Consider the following 16318-nt stretch of genomic DNA (forward strand, 5'->3'; position numbering starts at 1 on the left):
GATCTGTGATGGTGAAGGTTAGAAGAAGTGAACTGGAAATTTGTGGTTTCACTGCTGAGAAGTTAATGCCTAACTAAATTGCAGGTTCATGCATTCTCAGCCATTCTTTAGGCCCATACGGATGGGAATTAGGCATTCTGCTGTGCTAGAAAGGTTTTGTTTTTACTTAGTACCTTTTTTATTTTTTAAACAAGTGACTGAAAGCCATGAAGTTGCTTTTCTTAAAAGTGAAATCATCTGCGCCTTGGCAACTGAAGTATACAGGGCTTGGAACTTGTTTTTTCCATCTCCATGTTTGAAATTCTCAGGCTGCATAAGGCAACTTGAGTACATTCATGGTAGCAGCTGTAACTTCCAACCTGTCCCTATTCAAGCTCAGCAGAGGTATCTCCTTATCAGACTAGCTCAGGCTATAGAACCACTTTTGATACACTCCCTGTGGCTGTGATAGCTTATATGGTCCATACATAAGTAAAAATTGGGGGCTGCTTGTGGAAGGGTGGTAACATGACAAAACAATATTGGCCCACTTTTCATGCTGGACCAATGAGGAACTGTGTGTTTTTTGTTGTTTTTAAAATATGTTCTTACTGATTTTAGAGAGAGGGAGGGGGGAGAGAAACATTGATCGGCTGACTCCTACTGTGCCCTGACCTGGAATCGCCTGCAACCTCTCAGTGCATGGGACGAAGCCCAATTGATTGAGTCACACCAGCCAGGGTGAGGAGGAATTGTTTTTAACTGAAAACAATCTCTGAAGCGAGAAAAGCCTTATGTAGAAAGATTGAATACTTAGGTTTGTTTATATAATTTGGTCAGTAGACAAGATGGTCAGTAGTTCTCACTGAATGTACATCCATATAAAGTTGTGTTAGATGTATATTCTAGGACCTCCTCGTCAGAGATTAATTCACTGTGTCTGGGCAGGGTCCAGAAATCTGCATCATTAAATAAGCACCTGGAGGACTTGCCACTTTAAGTACTAGGTTGTTTTGAGTAATTTATGATTTCAGGCATTAAGAAAATTCAGACAATGGGAAAATTTGTCTTTAAGCTAGCTGCTTATATTTTTCTTTATCCTCATCCGAGGATATGTTTTTATTGATTTTAGGGGGAGAGAGAAACACCGATATGAGAAACATCAATCAGTTGCCTGTCATACACACTCTGACCAGGGGTTAAACGTGCAACCTAGGTATGTTCCCTCACTGAGAATTGAACCTGCCATCTTTTGGTTTACGGGATGATGTGCCAACTAACTGAGCCACCCAGATGCTTATTATTTGTTAGAAATTCTCCCCTGAAATTGTGTTAAGATTTTATTTTAAATAAAAGTGGTGGACTGATTTTAACAATTTATAATCAAGCCTTAAACTTTCTGGTTTAGCCTGGGAAGAATTTGTATTTGCTTCAATTGTATTAGTACAGTCATGCGTTACTTGACCCCGGATACATTGAACAATTTGTCATTAGGTGATTTCATTGTTGAGCAAACATCATGTAGTGCATTTACACAAATCTAGATGGTGTAGCCCACTCCACACCATGGCTATTGCTCCAAGGCTACAAACCTGTACAGCATGTCACTGTATTGAATACTGTAGGCAGTTGTGATGCATCATGCTATAACATAACGGCCATCTCGTTACTAGGCAATGGCAATTTTTCAGCTCCATTATAATCTTAGGGACCACTGTTACACATTTGGTTCATTGTTGACCAAAACATCATTAGGCAGGACGACTCCATTTCATTTCCTGGGTCTGTTTATATATCAGGTTTGAAACTCAGTGGAAATTTTACAAAGGCTAGCCTGTGTGTTTAATGGAAATTGACAAATTTGGTATAGTAAAAATGAAGAACTGGGTGTTTTGGATCCAGCTACACACAGCTTCAGTATGACCATGTCAGTGCCTTTATTTCCTTACTAGAGGCTCAATGCACAAACACATGCATGGGTAGGGTCCCTAGGCCTGGCCAGCAATTAGGGCTGATCTGTGGGGCAATCAGGGGGCCTCCTGCTGGCACCCACCTTGGCTGGCCTGGGGGCAGCTCCTGCATTGAGCATCTGCTCCCTGGTGGTCAGTGTTTGTCATAGTGACTGGTTGTTCTGCTGTTTGGTCGATTTGCATATTAGGCTTTTATTATATAGAATAGGATAATACAGGCAACTTTTATACACTTACCTCAGAAGTCCACTCTAGTTCCATGATGGGCTGGACTCAGAACAGCACCTTGTCTGTCTACAGGACTCAGACCAGGCCATAAAGCTACATTTGAGTTTATCCTTCATTATCTTTGCCTTTGAAGAACTTGTTTTGTGTTCTGTCTTCTAGATTTGTAAAGATTAGAACAGGAAATGCTTGTGAGATCAGAACTAGGTTTAAATTGCCCAGCTGACTCATTTATTAGCTATGTGACTTGAATTTCTGGTTCCTCATGTGTATGGGTCCTTACTATGTTGCATGATAGTTGAGGTGGTTAACCACTTTAAGACAGGAAAGTTTAACATTAAGCCTAATCATCTATGGGCAACTTTTGAATGACTTGCTAAGATAATATATTCCAAAAGTGGATGATGATTTTGGTAGTCCTCTATTTCTGAAAGCATTCTAGTTGACTGCAGTGGCCACTCTGAAGACAGAAAGCTGTATTTGGAAGGAAGTTCTCCCTTTGGAGATTCTAAAACTTCAATGAAACAAGCAAAACATAAAATCATTGGTGACCAAGTATTTATTGAGACAAAGAATACAAATTGGTGGCATACAAATTGTTAAAAATAGAATGCTGTATTTATTTATAGGCCAGGCCATCAGGTATTTGTGGGTCAAGCCCTACTATAATGGCTGCAAGGATATATACAGTTTGAAATGACAAACTTCACCCAGTCAAGTACTAGTACATGAAAAAATTTCAAACTTTGGTATGGGAGGTGGGGAATGGCAAGTAATTGAAATGATACTTGTCAGATTTTAGGAATACTGTTATTTAGAAATATTCTTCAAAAGAAACAAGAGCCTGGGATAGATGCAGAATGAAAATATTTAATGCCCCCAATTCCTCTCAAAAAGCCCTTTATTCCCAAGTAACAAATTAATTTCCAACTCCTACCTTCTTTTTGCTGGAAATATTTATGCATTAGTGAAACACAAGGAACATCTTTCTTATAGAGTTAAAATATTTTACTACCATTTGAAACAAAAAACACTGAAGTTGCATTTTTATAATTCAGATAAAGTGGCCTTCTAATATACATTTCCCCCCAATCCTACATATTTGGGTAAAACTAGAAGGTAAATGTTTAGGTAGAAAGAAGTAACTTCTGAACCAGTCCTACTCAAGTATCAGTTGGGCAATATTTTAAAGGCTTACTTTAAGAAGTGTTGGCTTTATTTCTGTGGTCACAGATTAATCTAAAAACAAGGCTTGCCATCACTCACACATACCTACTCTAAGCCCAGGGTGAATATTAGTGTCAGACTTTCCCAAGATGGAACTAGACACTCAAGTTACCTTTGGTAATGAGTACTGAGATTTCCTAGAAGCCTGTGGTTTTTAGGGGACATTCATAGAAAGTGTGTTCTCACTCAGCTCGACTCCTATTTTTTGTTTCATTATTTGTTTATGTTACAAAAGTGATGAATAATGTTTGTACTATGAAGATAACTTTCTGCCTTTAGGCTAGAGCTTCAGCATGAGAATTATACTTTGACACAGAAAAATCAGCATTTCTATAAGACATATACTAAATAAATAGAAAATACTGAAAAGAGGGATTCTCCACTCTTCACTCCAAGAGAAAAAATGGCTCCTCCATCCTCCCCGTTTTGTCACTTTCTCAATTATTTGGGAATCAAAATCTTTTCCTTAGGGCTGAATTCATACATAGAGTTGGATTTTTTTGTTTGTCTGTTATAAAAGCAGACAAAATAATACTATATAGTTATACAGTATAACTTGAATCCTGAGATGGATCTAAATGAATCTACACATATGTACAATGTTTTAAGTATAACAAACCAGACTACTTATTTGCTCTGTTTTACTATATAAATAAAAATAGCCTAGGTGGTAAACCATCCAATACCTGAGAGGAAATGATACATTAAAGGTAAATTCCAGAATTACATGACTGAAGGGCATTTCAACTTGAATTTCAATCAGTACCAAAAATGTGTGTGTGTGTGTGTGTGTGTGTGTGTGTGTGTGTGTACACACAGAGTGGTAAGTTTATGTAACATTTCCTAATTTCTAGTCTAATAAAATTTTAGTTTTATTACTTTTTATTGTGAAGGGCCATAACAACTTCCCAGAGGTTACAAGTGAATGAACTGTTTAATACTATGATACACTTAACTGACAGGCTATCTGTGATGATGTATTTAATATAACTTATTTTTAAAAACATGGTTTATGCAGTTTTACAAAGGGTATTAAGGATACTGTTAAGGTTTCTATAGCCATTAAATGTGAATATTTTCAGTTTTAAATATCAAAGAAAAACCCACTTTAAAAATTGATACAGTGATAGACGTGTCTTCCATTTGCTAATAAAATTAACACCAAAAATAAAGCATAGAATGACCCTTTAACACCAAAAATAAAGCATAGAATCTATTTATGAACTTGTCCAACACAGTTTAGTGTTTTGTTTTTTGAAGATTATCAGAGTTGGAGAAATGTCTAAGAAACAAAACTTTTAGTTCAGGTATATCTCAACACAGCTAACTGGATCATCTAACAAAAGCAACCACACACTTGAAACAACTTTGCTTCAATAGGAAAATAAATTAAAATAGCAATACACAGTTACTTAGCTTAACTTTTCCTTCAAAACATCATCCACGGCAGGCCCAAAATACAAGCTTTTGGCTCACACAACCAAAGAACTTAGAATTATGTCTGGAAATGCTACTCTTCCTTGTTTTAGAACAGTCCATATGGGGAAATTGCTAATATTTCACAGGTTACCAGTATTTAATCATGAAATACTCAGATTATTTAACTTGACGTTTCAAAAGTTATGGAACTATATAAAATTTAGAAGGAAACTAGTGTGTAGATATCCTGTGTGTAGAGAGAGGTTATATTCAGAACACTGAAAAGCACTAATACTTCATGCTGCACATATACTGGGAATATTGTTTTACAGTAAATATGCAACAATTTGATGGAAGTAATTCCCCTCCCCCATATTTATAGTTTGATTTGGAGCACTGAAAATACTTGCACATGAATTTTAAGTTAAATTTACAATGAAAAGTTACCCCCCCCCCCATTGAAAGCAATCATTAACTTAGCTTCTCTTTTAAAAAAAATGTTAATATAGCAATGACAATACTTTTTCATCATCATGCAAAACTCTGCCCCCAAATACATGTTGAAGCATTAACAATAGTTGTAAAGTTACATCATTCCCACAGTAAACTGCAGTGCAGATTTTAAAACTTTAGGTAAGGGATCTGCTAGGCCTGCCTCACTTGCCCCTTTCTCTTGCAGCGAACTCACCACCTCCTGGGATGGGAGATAAGTGGATTATCAAACTTGTGTTCCCATTCTCCCCAAAAATCGAAGACGACAATTTCCCCAAGAAGTGTTAACTAAAAGATGAATAATGTGTTTATAAAACACAACTGGACATTTTCCATCATTTTGGGATAAACCAAAATAAATTCTTAAAGTTTCATTTAGAGATTTCAAAGCTGAAAATGCTTTCAGCAAATTCTAATGCCTTAGATCTTAGTATATTTTGTCCATTGTTGATTATGAAACCACTTGACTTCTTTTTTATCTAAAATTTTAACACTTGAATTCAAACAGGTTTTTCTTCTGGAAAAGTTCTTTGGCATTCAAGTAAAATCAATACTTTCAGAATAGTCACCTGTATCACACTGGAGTGACTGCTTTAATTTCTAAATCATCAATTAACGTAACCCAGGGATACTGATGGCCTTGATACATAATTTAGTCTTGTCATCATTCCAGAAAGTGTGGAATTCAGGGCTTTTGGGGGCATCATCTGACCCCATTTCTTTTTACCACAATGGTTCCTGCTACAATGTCATAGGCTGTTCGATTATGCTGAAAAAACAGCAGTGTGATGAAAGCAGGGAAAAAAGAAGCAATAGAAAAATTCTTGATCAATGCTCGTATAGTGGACCTAAAAATAAAGGAAGTAAAAAATATCAGATAATTTGTATACACCACATATAGATGAATATCTTCCTATCAAGTCCAAAGTATGTATTTAAAACATTCATAATTGAGAGAAATTTTACCTTTGATATCTAAGTTATTTTCAAGTATCCTATCAAACAAACTCAGTTAGTTCTAAAGACTTCATCAACATAAAAGACTAGAACTTTCACATGAAAAGCAGTAATGTCTTACAATGTGAACTAGTTTATAGTATTTTGCCAGAAGAAAACTACTTGCCTTTTTTAAAAAAACATATATTTTATTGATGCTTTTACAGAGAGGAAGGGAGAGGGTCAGTTAGAAACATTGATGAAAGAAAAACATTGATCAGCTGCCTCCTGCACACTCTCTACTGGGGATGTGCCCGCAACCAAGGTACATGCCCTTGACCGGAATCGAACCTGGGACCCTTTAGTTCGCAGGCCGACGCTCTATCCACTGAGCCAAACTGGTTAGGGCCTTGCCTTTTCTATAGTCATCCATTCCTGTGTTTCTGTATCTTCTAAACTGAGTATGCTTATTGCAGCCACATTTTCTATCTTTTATGAAGCACTAACATTTTAAATTACTGTGTATTTTTTTATCAGCTTTTTGTGGGATCCTGTGATTTAAAAAAGCTTTAAAAGGCTTTCAACAATAGCTTAGAATGGAGAACTTATCCTACTAATGTTAGGTTTCTGCCTCAAAGGCTACAGAAAAGCACAGTGGCTAAGAGTGGGCTCTAGATCCAGACTAGCAATTAGATCCACTTTCTAGCAATCACAAGTTGTATTCCACATCTGTAAAAGGGGTAAGAGTACATATAGTACCTATCTTGTAAGGTTGTTAGGATTTAATTAGTTAATACATATGCACTGTTTTTAAGTTTATGCTCAATAAACATTAGCCATTACTGACATTAACAGTAGGATTATTATAAACACAAAATTATAAGGAATTTTGAGTATGTCAGCAAAAGTAAGTTTCTAGAGTTTTGTTCATATTTCCTTTTTATTAACAATCCAGCTCTGAATCATTCTGGCAGCAGTTCCAACCAGTATCTTGTTCTGCTCAAATGATTACCACCTACTCCCCTCCACAACTTCTATTATCACTATTTGTACCTTGCCCTAGAGCAGTGGTTCACAACCTTCCTAATGCCGTGACCCTTTAATACAGTTCCTCATGTTGTGGTGACCCCCAACCATAACATTATTTTCGTTGCTACTTCATAACTGTAATTTTGCTACTGTTATGAATCATAATGTAAATATCTGATATGCTGTATGTGTTTTCCGATAGTTGCGACCCACAGGTTGAGAACCGCTGCCCTAGAGGCAGATGCTAACAGCCTCTTGGGAGTATTACAAGCAGGTTGCATGTACAGTTCCCAAAACTCTTACTGCCTATTCTAATGGGATGATGACAGGTATTACCAAACGGAGACTGAAGACAGATCAGTAACTGACCCATTCATTATCCAAAGGTCTAGCCCAGTGGTCGGCAAACTGCGGCTTGCGAGCCACATGCGGCTCTTTGGCCCCTTGAGTGTGGCTCTTCCACAAAACACCGACTTCTGCGCATGGGCCACAAAGTTTCAATTGCATTGTATGTGCGCGCCCGCACGTGGTATTTTGTGGAAGAGCCACACTCGGGCCAAAGAGCCGCATGTGGCTCGGAAGCCACAGTTTGCAGACCACTGGTCTAGAGTAGAGAATTAAAAAACTAGGCATGGAGCACTGCCTAGATAGCATCGACACCCAAATCATCCTTTCCTTACTGTAACTTAAATTTCATAAAGCGATTCTCTTGAAAATATATACTGAAGAAGGGTCTACAACAGGGGTGGGCAAACTTTTTGACTCGAGGGCCACAATGGGTTCTTAAACTGGACCGGAGAGCCGGAACAAAAGCATGGATGGAGTGTTTGTGTGAACTAATATAAATTCAAAGTAAACATCATTACATAAAAGGGTACGGTCTTTTTTTTTTTTTTTAGTTTTATTCATTTCAAGCGGGCCGTAGTTTGCCCACGGCTGGTCTACAATCATATAATTGAAAAACACTCAAACTCTTGTTATAAACTTAATAAACGTAAGCCCATTTATTACAGTATGCCATGAAGAAAAAATACCATCTTAAAAATACTATATTAAATGGTATAACTTATGAACTGTATTGATTACTTAAAAATTTATCATTTTTATAAGTATATAGTAGATTAAGATAAGAACTTACGTTGTAATGCTAACATTTGAGGAAGGAATCACTAAAACCCGACTTGGTGCAATAAGCACTGACGTGTCACATGTCACAACTCGAAGCCCCAGCAAGAACTTCCCTGGGGTAGCTCCGCCTGCTCCCCAAATGCAAATTATCTAAGGAAAGAAGGATAATTTAAAAATAATTTACTAGCTCAGCCATACCAATTTTAATTTTTTTCAAACTGATTTTAGAGAAAGAAGAGGGGAGGGAGAGAAACATTGATTTGTTGCTCCACTTACTCATGCATTCATTGGTTGTTTCCTGTATATGCCCTGTCTGGGGATTGAACCCACAACCTTGGCATACTGGGAGGACTCTCTAACCAACTGAAGTACCTGGCTAGGGCTCAACCACACCAATTTTAAGGTTAAGCTTTCCTGCCATGTTATTCATGTTTTAAAAATTTCAAGTTGGAGGAATTTCACAGAATACGGAAAGGTTAACCTTTTAATGTGTATTACTGAAGATATAAGAGATCATTTTCAATACTACCAGTTGTCTACTATAATATTTCTCTATGATCCAGTTGTTTCTATGGAAAAATACATCTCAATTTCCACAACCAATTTATAAATATATCTTTGGACCATGAGACTAAAATATATTACAACGAAATTATAAAATGTCTCCACTCAGAAAGTTTTAAAAATAAATTTATTTTTTAATCCTCACTCAATGATATATTTTACTGATTTGGGAGAGAGAAGAGAGAGAGAAAGAGAGAGATGGTTGCCTCCCGTACGCACCCATACTAGGGACCTGAACTCGAAACCTAGGTATGTGCCCTGACCAAGAATCAAACTGGCAACCTTTCTGTGCATGGGACGATGCTCCAACCAACTGAGCCACACTGGTGCCCAGGGCAGAAAGGTTTTTTTTTTAACTTGAGAAGTTTTATGTTAAAGAAAATTTGAAAAAAAGTAGACATTTGACAAATACACGATTAACTAAATTTCCACTGGTTTTGGGTTGATAAACTAAAATTAGACAGTTAAATATTAATATTTGCTGAAGTCAGTAGCTTACCTCATAGAAACAAACTAGTAATCTGTATATAAGAGCCACAACCATCATTTTCTGCAAGTCTTCCATTGATGTGTCTTCATCTATTTCTTCTATTATATAATGCATAGCAAACTTAGAGATATCCCTACACAAAATAATAGTGTTGGGTTATAAAGAATTATCAGAGCAGTTGCATTGATTTTTTCCCCCATTAGTGTTAGTCACAGACTTTATTTCAAATTCTAAACTAATCTTTAGGTGTTTCACAAAACAGCTTATTCAACATATAGGCAGCACTATCATGAGCAGGCACTGTACTAGCCCTGGTGAGTGAATTCACCATGGTCTCTGCTTTCATGGGACTCTAACCAAGCAGGGAGGGTAGGACAATAAGTGATAATAAAGTGAGATGAAGACTTGCGATAGGAAATTATAGTGTACTATGGAAACATACCAGGCACATTTAACTTGTGAAGCTCTCCAGAAGTGACATTTAAGCTGAGATCTGAAGGATGAAGAGAAGTTAGCCAGACTAAGGGAGAAGTTTCAGAGAGAGGGACTAACAAAGGGAGAAAACCTTGAAGCAAGAGTGATGGAAGCTATAAGCAGTTTGATGTGACTCAAATCTTAAGTATGAGTGGTAACAATGATTAAGAAATAAGGGCATCTTACTTAAAGTTAAACCATATGAAAAAAAACTTTACCTGATGGCAATGAGGAACCACTGAAGGAAGGATTTTAAGGCAGGAAAGGAGCAGAATCAATTTATGATCTCTTTGGTTTTATATCAGAGACTGGATTAAGATAAAACAGGAGACAAGGCTGAGATACCAGTTAGAAAACTTCTGCCATAATCCAGGCAAGGCATGACAGCAACTGGACTAGGGAAAAGCAATGATGATAAAAAATGGTCTGGGTTGAAGGCTATTCAGGAGATTCAACAGAAGGAGTTGGTATTTGGATATGTAGAGGGTAGGAGAGGAAGAGAGAGAAGGAACCACAGTTAACACTCAGATTCCTGGAAAGAGCCCTGAAATCTGACTACAAGGGTTTGTATCTTGATTCTGTCACTTATTATTACCTTTGTAACTTAGTAAATTCTGGGCTTAACTTCTTGTAAACCCAAATTTCAATCTCTATAAAATGGAGGTATTAAGCTCTGTGGTTCATATGGTGGTTAAGATTAAGAAAGAATCCCTATAAAGAGGTGAGCTCAAAAGAAAGTTGTTCTTTGGGAAGGGGGAGGTGAGAAGACACTGAGGTCAGAGCAGTTTTTAGAGCATTAAAGGGGTAAGAACGCTGGCCTTGGGACCTAACGCCTCAGTGAGGGGTCCCTTCACCTTGTCATAGAGGGGCTTTGCGAGAAGACTAAAGTTGGGAACCCAGAAGCCAAAGTACCCAGCAAGCCCAATAAAGGAGATATTTTTTGTCTAGAGGAGGGGACATTCATGGAGGAGACAGGCATTTACAGTCTAAGGCTCTGAAGAAAAAAAAGAGGTGAGTTCAGTGCCTAATATGTAGAGAGTACTTAGTGAGTAATAATTACTATGATTATTAATGTGAGGGGAGGATTATTCAAACAAATGGCTTACTTTTCAGTTCACTTGGGGACTTTCCTGATAGTATAAGCAATCCCATTTGGAAATGCCATCTAGCTGATTATTAATAGTTCACCTACCAAAACCTCTTTATGCATAGTAAGAGGGAGACGAGTTCTGCCTAAGAAAATAGCTGAATAAAATCAAGCCAGGCTTGGGGCTCCTCTTACCTACTTTTGACAGGTGAGATTCCCACAGATCTGGCAGAATTTATTGTGTTAGTCTCTTTTTTGTAGTTATTTCTTAAAACTAACAAGAAAAAAATCTCACAAAGCTCCTAAAGAAATCATGACATTGGCAAACCAATTATCCATCCAGTCACATGCAGGCATAAAAAGAACTTAACAAAATGAGATCTCTAGATAGGTTTTAATAAACCTTCCTGCAAATAGTCTTAACTTACTTTATTCCACTGAGGTGCATAATGCTTAAGACAATAGTTGCTTTTATAAAGAAGAGAATGAAGAAATCCACCATCTCTGCCATAAATCTGTGGGCCAAGGATGGAATAACATACTCTCTGCCTGTAAAAAAAAAAAAAGAAAAAAGAAAAGTTAGGAAAACTAATAATTTCACAGGCCTTGGGACCCAACCTAGGTAAACAAATGGGGAATGTAAAGTCAAGGTACAACTTACTAATAAAAAAAAATCCTTGCAACAAGCACTAGCATTGGCGCCACTGAAAGTACATTTTATTAAAATGTAGCATACTCCACTATTTTTGAAGAATTACCGTTTGCTTTTACCTCTGTTTAAAAAGTGATTTCACAGACAAAGTTAATTACTTAGGGTACTCCATGAATTTCACTAGGGACTCAAATGAGAATCCAGGTGATCACCGCCTATGACACAAAACCAACGTTATGCATAGAAAATTAGTACAAAGTAAATCCCTGTGTTATCTCGTATTCATTTAGTTTGTCTTGCTTTCTATGTAATAAATCAATCTGTCATACTAAATTCTGAATGGGATCAAATTCAGAAACTTATTCTAATCCCATATATATGTAAGCTGAATAAACAGACACTAAATGAAAAACTGTAACTAATGCAAAATATTCTAATTCTCATACAGACATAAACAGACACCATAAAGATCACTCAGCTAGGCCCAAAGGTTCATAACTCCATTTGTATTTACATAAATCTCCTTTTCTATCCATCAGTTCCACTGAACCTAATATAAAATATAGCATTGTTATTTCTGTAGTATATATTCTATAATAAATCCACGCCTGGTTATTTCCAGCATTGCCGTCAACTCCCTAACCCCCACCCCCACGTAGGTTTGCCATCTGAGAATTCAGCTGTGAATCTCATTCTCCAGAGCGTGGAAACCAAGAGGATAATTTAAGGAGCAGAAATTCCTTTACACGCGTTAAGGAGTAAGGGCATCGATTCGGAATGCCGGGCCTAAAGGAAAAGAAACGGTACAGCCCTCCGTGCACTTTGGGCATCTAAGGCTGGGGCACCGGCAGCCGGCGCGAGTGGAGGAGCATCCCTCGGAGGGGCACAGCAGCTACGCGTGTAAAACCGACCCCGCCCCGCCGCCCCGGCAGAGCCCCGCCGCCCCGGCAGAGCCCCGCCGCCCCGCCTCTCGCTCGCGCTGCTCACCTGCCTGGCGCCCGGTCTCGCTTGGGGTTCGAGAAGGGGCGGCGGACCCCGCCCTCGTTACTGGGGTGGCCCGGACAGCGGCCTGAACGTGAGGAGCCCGGGGCCCCAGGCCTGGGACTGGAGCAGGAGAGGCGCTGCCGGGAGCGGCCCCCGGCCCGGGCCCCGGGGCCGCGGCGCTCAGGAAGTAGAAGGGGCTGTAGTAGCCCGGCGGCAGGGCCGGCGGCGCCCCGGCCTGGGGGGCGGCGCCCCCCGAGGGGTAGCTGGGCGCGGGCAGCTGCGGGCAGTAGGCTGGCAAGGCGGCCAGGCAGCTGTGCCAGGTGAGGTAGCCGCAGTAGGACTGCCACAGCCACTCGTGCACCTGCCGCGAGTACTCGCGGGCGCTCAGCCGCGCCGGCTTCTCCCGCGGCCCCGCACCCGGGTCGGCCGCCGCCTCCTCCAGCATCCCGGGCTCGCGCGGCGGCTCCGACTCCCCGGCGGCCGCCGCAGGGGGCGGGAGGCCCGCGGCGGGAGGCCGGCCCGGGGCCTGGGGCTCGGCTGGCGGCCCGTCCCGGGGGCGTGGGGCGGGGGCGGCGGCGGCAGGAGGGCCTCTCAGGGAAGGGACGGGTTCGCGGTCCCCGCCACCGTCGCCCTGTCCCGGGGGGCGGCCGCGCGGCTGCTCCGGCCCCTCTGCCATCGCCTCAGCAGCACCCGCCGCTGTCTGGTTGCTGCGCCTCTACCTTCCCTGCTAGCCCCTCCCCAACCGCCCCGTCGCCACCGCAGCAGCCGAGGGCGTCAACAATCCGACACCGGAAGCGGAAACCCCGCCCCTCCGCAGCGTGGCCGGCGCGGGGGCGGGGCAAGGCGGGGCGGAGCGGGCGTGGGAGGGAGAGGGTGCTGGGGCTGCGGGCCAGGGCGCAGGCCGGGGGGCGCGTGGCTCCCCTGCTGGGTCCTCAGGGGGTAGATTTGGGGCCCACCAGCCGCCCCCCTCTAAGGCTTTAATGATGCCCGAGGCCGAGGCCTCTGCAGCTGGTCCCGGGGGCGGGGGCTTGGCCGGCGGGGAGGGATGCTGACGCGGGAAGAGGGTTCCTAGAGAGCTCCCGGGGCCAGCGCCGCCTGTTCGGTCACCCGGCCCCGCCCGTCTCACTCCCCGGGCGCGGGGCTCATTGCTTATTTCCGCTCGAATTCATTCCAAATAGCCCTCGGCCATTTGCATGCCAGGTGATACGGGACGTATCCCGTCAGAAGGAATGAATAACCTAGTTAAACGGACATTTGTCCAGTTCGTTTGGCTCCGCTGCAGAGAGTTGCATTGTGAGAGAAGAGGGATCGTGCTGATTTAAGAGCTAGACTGTCCTTATTCTGGAACTAACCTTTTAAAATCTTATTTTCCACTGCTGTAGACAGAAGCCTACTGCTCCAGCAGAACTGCGCCTTTCCTCAAATCCAGTGTCCCCCACCTTGGGTGCCTTTCCTTTTATTTTCTGTTAAGGCAAGACCTTTCATATCGCAGGGCTTTGGAGCCTTCTCTGAGTATATTTGTATTTTAATACACTTTCCTATGTCCTCAAGTTGATTAAGTGATAGCAGTATGTGTATGCGTTGGTGGTGAGAACAGCACCAGGTGTTAGACTGGTGGAGCCAGACCAGACCTTGGTTTAGCAACCTCGTACTTGAGTTCTGGCTAATTTAGAGCCAAGACTTAAACTATGAGAGAAAGTTTATTTAGAAAGTCACAGAAGTAGAAGTGAGCTGTAGAAGAAATGGGTGCAGGAAACAATTTACAGGGGCAAGAGAAGGGCCCTGGGAGCTTAGGAGAGAGAAAGGTAAAGGCAATGAACCCAGGGGTACAAAGAGGGAGAGGGGAAAATTGTGGGGATGCTTCCGGAAGGAGAGCGCAGCTGGGTCCTCCTGTCGTAAGGGCTTTTTTTTTTTTTTTAATCTTTAATTTCTTTATTGGTTGAAGTATTACAAATGTGTCCTTATCCCCCCATTAACCCCCAAACTCCCCCCACCCCCACTCATGCTCTCATCCCCCTGTTGTCCATGTCCATTGGTTTGGCTTATATGCATGCATACAAGTCCTTTGGTTGATCTCTTCCCCTTACCCCCACCCTCCCCTGCTTTCCCTCGGGGGGATTGATAGTCTGATGCTGTTTCTCTGTCTTTGGATCTGTCCCTGTTCATCAGTCTATGTTGTTCTCACATTTGAAGACCTATTTAAGACAATATTAGTATACTATGAATCTAAAATAAGGGAAAGGTCATGGTAGCATATAGCTAGAAAGGTTACCCTTACAAATTTGGTTTTAAAATAAACGAAGTGTAATGTTTAGACAAGCATTCCAAGTTTGGGTGGTGGAGGCAGGAGAAGCAGGAACAAAGAAATGAAGATGACATAAACAAGAGTGAAATATTGTGCTTATTGGACACATGGACTTTGTTTGGAACTCCACTGATTATATAGTAGCTGGCACAGTGCCACTCACATAGTAGACATTTAATCAGGACTATTGGTTACAATTGTCAGAAGTCCAAATGAATTTATTGACTTGCATAACTAAAAAGTAGAGGAATAGGTTTAAAGGATATCTAGTTACAGATAATCAAATGATAACTTCAGGGGTCACTTCTTTTTTTCTTTCTCTGACTTTGCCTTTGAGAAAAGTAAGAGTGTTTCTGTTTTAGTGTGTGTGTGTGGGGGGGGGGGGTACTAATTTTAACTTGCTTATGTAACCAACAAATTAAGAGGTTCTACATTTAAAAGGCATTTCAAAGGAGAGAAGAGAGGCAAAGTTCAAAGAAATGTTGGCCAATAATTTTCTAGAATTGAAGAAAGATGACTCTTTAGATGGAAGAAACACAAGTTGTTGTTTTTTTAAATATATACTTTGTTTATTTTTTGCAGAGAGGAAGGGAAAGGGATAGAGAGTTAGAAACATCGATCAGCTGCCTCCTGCACACCCCCTACTGGGGATGTGTCTGCAACCAAGGTACATGCCCTTGACCGGAATCGGACCTGGGACCCTTCAGTCCACAGGCCAATGCTCTATCCACTGAGCCAAACCAGTTAGGGCAAGAAACACAAGTTTTGAGAACATAACATACAATGTGATGAATATAAACAAAGAAAAAAAATTGACAATCTTAAGAGCAGCAATTAAAATATAACCTAGCTACAAAGAAGCGAGATTTAGATTAGAAGCCAAATTTTCAAAAGTAAAAATATGTGTGCAAAATATATATTACTGAGGGGAAATTATTGATAACCTAGAATGTTATAACCAATTGAATTATCACTCAAGAATGAGGTTGAAATATAATGCATCACTGCAAATTCAAACAACATCCTGATTAACCCTAGCTCCTTCCCATCATATCAGCTAAGGCTTAAAAGCTCAGGGATGTAGAAAGAGAGTATTCATGAGTCAAAATGTAAATGGATTCTGTAAATATGGCTGTACATGAGTTTTGAATCTCCACGAATCCCCACATAAACACAGAGTATACAGTGAAACCAAAAATGCATGGGACAATATTTGCAACAATACTAGATCACAGATAACTCCACAAACACAAAATACAAGAAGGTGGGGTCAAACTACAAATGCAAAACTTGCACAGTATCAATACTGAAAAAGTCCTATTAAAACTGTTAAAATTTTAAGAAAAGTATATAGGAT

At 40.7% G+C, this 16318-nt stretch overlaps 1 protein-coding gene across 1 annotated transcript; it reads right to left on the minus strand.

The window, feature by feature from the left end:
- Positions 1-2715: 2715 nt before the first annotated feature.
- Positions 2716-13413, minus strand: FAM8A1 (family with sequence similarity 8 member A1). Its single transcript, XM_036349434.1, has 5 exons — positions 12660-13413; positions 11449-11569; positions 9469-9592; positions 8416-8555; positions 2716-6160 (listed from the first exon to the last, which is right to left on the minus strand). The coding sequence occupies exons 1-5, from the start codon at positions 13330-13332 to the stop codon at positions 6016-6018; spliced, it is 1203 nt and encodes a 400-aa protein (XP_036205327.1). The 5' UTR covers positions 13333-13413; the 3' UTR covers positions 2716-6015.
- Positions 13414-16318: the final 2905 nt, after the last annotated feature.

The sequence above is a fragment of the Myotis myotis genome, unplaced genomic scaffold, assembly GCF_014108235.1.
Source record: "Myotis myotis isolate mMyoMyo1 unplaced genomic scaffold, mMyoMyo1.p scaffold_m19_p_2, whole genome shotgun sequence".
Classification (NCBI taxonomy): Eukaryota; Metazoa; Chordata; class Mammalia; order Chiroptera; family Vespertilionidae; genus Myotis; species Myotis myotis.

Coding starts and splice junctions, on each gene's coding strand:
- FAM8A1 (XM_036349434.1), bottom strand. CDS start 13,332: ATGGCAGAGGGGCCGGAGCAGCCGCGCGGCCGCCCCCCGGGACAGGGC. Junction 11,570..12,659: donor CGAGACCGGGCGCCAGGCAG/GTGAGCAGCGCG, acceptor TTTTTTTTACAG/GCAGAGAGTATGTTATTCCA. Junction 6,161..8,415: donor TCAAATGTTAGCATTACAAC/GTAAGTTCTTAT, acceptor CTTTATTTTTAG/GTCCACTATACGAGCATTGA.